Genomic DNA, 4011 nt, shown 5'->3' with positions numbered 1-4011 from the left:
CAATCTAATTTTTATATTCTCCTTAGGATTACTTATTCTATATTCTAATACAGAAAATGATGTGACACATATTATAAAAAAATAGCGACGAGAGTCATTCTCTTTTCCTCTCTCTTTCCCCATCAAGCAACCTTCGCATTTGACTCTCCATCTTATCCTTTCCCTCGTCTCACGTTCTTTCTTAATCGTTGTTACTATTCTCATAATCCTCGCGGTATTACAAAGCGATATGACAGACGAAGATATACGTGATGGAGAACGGCGTTACTTCCTGTTTCTTATTTTTTCTTATTTTTTTTTTCTTTTTATTCATTCATTTCGCCTGCGCTCATGGCGGATAAAACTATATGAATGGCACAGCCAACGCGGACCTCGCGCCTCCTGTCAGAGTCCCTACCCCTCTTCTTTCCCCGTTATTCCACACGGTAATGCAGTTTCTCACTTCCGGTACTGTCTCCCGTTGTGTACAAACGAGGTGGAAAAAGGCGACATTCGAATAAGAAAGCTGAAGGATTTTTAGCTGCGTATCTGACCCGCGTTGCGAGCGATCTTCTCCGGCGGCTCTATCATGCTCTTTGTGGTACCGTTCAGGTTGCGCTTACGACTCTTCATAAAGTCTGAAACAGACAACAAAGAAAACGTGTCTTTACATAACCGAGGTGACAGGTTCGTCGAAAAATAGACTAGAATCTAAAGGTAAACTCTCGTTTCGAATAATATTTTAATTTCTAATTTCGAGTCGAGACTCGCCAAAGAGTACAGTGAAACATCGCGTTTTGGAAAGAATAACTTTGTTTGAAGTATCGAAAAATTTCTTTGTATACAGATTTGAAAATATCCAACAATAATGTTGGACAATCAAAATAATTATGTAGAATGTTAATGGCAATGCAAAAAGTTTTAATATTCTATCAGTAAAAATTTAGCTATATTTTACATCTGAAAATAAGTTATTTTTAAATCTGTGTATAGCTAGATTTTTAGACACTGAACATATTATAACAAATTTTTTCAATCGAAACATCAAATATTAAGAAATATAATGATAACCAAGCAATGTATCTTAATTAATCCTTCCTTACAATCTAGATCTTTTTTGGCACAAGCAAAGCACACAAATTTCTTTCTCATTTTCTACTTTTTAATGAATAAAAATTTTAAATTTAAGTTAAACATTATTCGATATAGTAATAGAGAAATGTTGACAAGTAATTTTAAATTTTTCCACATTTTTTGAAAAACCTAAAATGATAAAAACTGGATTGGACAAAAAAGATCTATATTGCTGACGGAGAGTTAATAAAAAAAATTAGTATGTATATAAAAGAAAATTGGAGTATATCATATATAAGGGTTAAGAGAATTTTATAGAAAGCAATATTATTTATTATATAATGTGTGTGTGTGTGTGTGTGTGTGTGTACTTCTTTTAATTTACCTATAGTTGTTATTTGTATTTATTTATTAATATATATTGCATCTGGAGTAAGTCAAAGTATCTCGGAACGCATCTGGCGGACGGACAGCGTAAGCAATTCGCAGCTTATCTTCAGCTTCGATTTCTTATAATCGCATGCAATGCCACTTAACCTTATGCACAATCCGGCTTATTCCCGACCGCATGTATGCAAGCAAAATCTTTCCTCTGATAACCTTCAAAATATTATGTCGTACCATATTCGTTAATTATATCGCGAGATAAGAGCGCGAGGTCAGGATTTTATTATGTTTATTGCACGTTTGAACGCAGTTGCAATTTTCAGACAAATATTTTCGTTACCACGAAACAAATATCAAATTAGGCTCGTGACGAAATTTGGCGCGATTAAAAATATTTAAGAAATGAAAGAAACGATCGAGTGTTCGAAAAATATATAAGTAGACACGATATTTGAATGTTCAAAATATATTTAAAAAATTCTATTTTCTATATATAATAAATAATACATGAAAATTCATATAAGTCATTATATTTAACAAATTTAAAATAAAAATATGATCCTGAAAATATGAGCTTGAAAAAGAAGCTCATTGGACGTGACTCATAAGCGGATACACCCCAAAGGTACAAAGGCACCCCTTCAGAGTACCATTTGGCGAAGTTTCCACGCGATGAAAATAGGTGCATCTGTCCAATTCTCTAGTCAATCTTCCCGTACTTTTGTCGTTTGTCGAGCTACGTGAAATTAAAAAAATTATTAAAATTGCAGCATCTATATTTCGTTCTTCTAACACTTCCCTTATTTAAAATCCTTATTAAAATCCTTTTACTTATTATTATAAATACTTCATGAATATATTTTATTGTAATATACAATATTACAGTCTAAACATTGCCGATCTCTCACAATTCTGATATGTATACATTTTTTTCTAATTATCCAACAAACTTAAGAATGTGTTGCGGCAAATCTTTCAAGATTCAAAAGTTGTCACAATAAGAATGCGCACCGATAAGGGATTTCGCAATTATTTTTCTGCGCGATGCTTTTTAAATATCCGAGGACGAGATATGCGGGCGCTATCCTGATTTTAAATGCCGACCCTTTTGCAACGATCCGTCTGCCGCCCCTGGGGTTTCGTTAGACAGGGGCACGCGATTGCGTGCACAGCTGATGCCCCCCACGCGTGCAAACACTCGACGTACACGCGTCACGCGGAATACAAAGGGCTCGAAAAGGGGGGCTAGCGCGCTAGTGGGGGTCGGTATAGGGAGACGGGAGAAAAGACATGGGGGTGCACTCGGGGCCAGCAACCCCAATATGGATTTCAACAGCTGACCGCGCGGCTCATTAATAAAGTACGTTAGAAATATCGCTCGGCGCCCTCCATGGCTGTATCCGTAAAGCAAAATACGTTACGAGCCCGTTACTTCCTCGAATGAATTAAGTGGCGCAGATAGGAAACCCAATCGGTTCCCATCCTTCTATTCTACACGTGTGTACGCGATGCCCCCGGAAGTTGCGCACTTCCTTTCAGATAGCGAAAGACGAGCTAAGAAAAATGACCATTCCAATTTACTGAAGTAGGTTTTCGCGAGAAAACGGTTAATTAACGAATTATTGATCTCGAATTAATATCGAATTTTTCAAGACACTTTGGATTAATATTTGGATTCAATCTTTTATTCGAGAAAATGGGGCAAAGATAAAATGAGATTAAAAAAAAAAAAAAAAAGAAACAAAGCGTTGATGCGTCATGAATGTAACGGTAGACGACGAGTGTCCCTCCGCTGACACTTGCAGTAAGGCGTAGTTTCGCTTTTTCACGCGATGCAGTAAAAATATAAACAAAGGCCGTCGCGTGCTGGCGCAACGTGAAATGTGTTTACACGTGTGTACACGCGTGCGCGACACATGACGGGTCATGTCCAAAAATAGTTGCGTCGCGTGGGTGGTGTGCATGGCCGAATAATAAATGGAAGAAAAGAGAAGCAGAACTAGACTGCGTGAAGTTTTTACTACTTCGACAAGATGCCCGTGTGGCAACAAACACGCTGATGTAAAGAAATTTCGTCCAAATATCGTCCAAAAATCACATAGAAATAAAGTTTTACGGCGAGGCAACGTTTTACTATTTTTTTTTTACGTTCAAATTCAATATTTGTTATGACTATAAAAATTTATTATATTAGTTTATCATACCAATCTAATGTTGATAATTAATTAATGTTCATTTCTACCAATATAGATTACCTTTATTTTCCCAGTTTTATTCATAGAACTATATTGAAAATGATAAAGTAAGTTAGACCAAGATAATAATTATAATCTACATCTCGGTAGAAACAGACATGAGACAAATAATTCCATTTTTTTTACCTTTTTTTTTTATAAGAAATTGCAAATCTTTCATCATTAGATGTATATCTCTCACTCATTATGTCACTTCAATTATGTATTGACTCAATCCCCCTTCATCTTCGTACAATCGATTATTCGTTATCAAAGAAATTTCCAAGGACGGTGATTAAGTTCAAAATTAGCACTGCAAATATGATACACATCGCTC

General features: G+C 35.7%; 1 protein-coding gene across 1 annotated transcript in view; it reads right to left on the bottom strand.

Moving 5' to 3' along the window:
* Nucleotides 1-292: 292 nt before the first annotated feature.
* LOC108749436 (cyclin-dependent kinase inhibitor 1B) overlaps nucleotides 293-4011 on the bottom strand; it is an 8785-nt gene continuing 5066 nt past the window's right edge. Inside the window, exon 2 of the mRNA XM_018488155.1 lies at nucleotides 293-617. Coding sequence (XP_018343657.1) covers nucleotides 517-617 — 101 coding nt within the window. The 3' untranslated portion in view covers nucleotides 293-516. The remainder of the gene's footprint in view (nucleotides 618-4011) is intronic.

Source organism: Trachymyrmex septentrionalis, unplaced genomic scaffold, assembly GCF_001594115.1.
Source record: "Trachymyrmex septentrionalis isolate Tsep2-gDNA-1 unplaced genomic scaffold, Tsep1.0 scaffold29, whole genome shotgun sequence".
Lineage (NCBI taxonomy): Eukaryota > Metazoa > Arthropoda > Insecta > Hymenoptera > Formicidae > Trachymyrmex > Trachymyrmex septentrionalis.
This window is presented reverse-complemented; position numbering and strand designations above follow the sequence as displayed.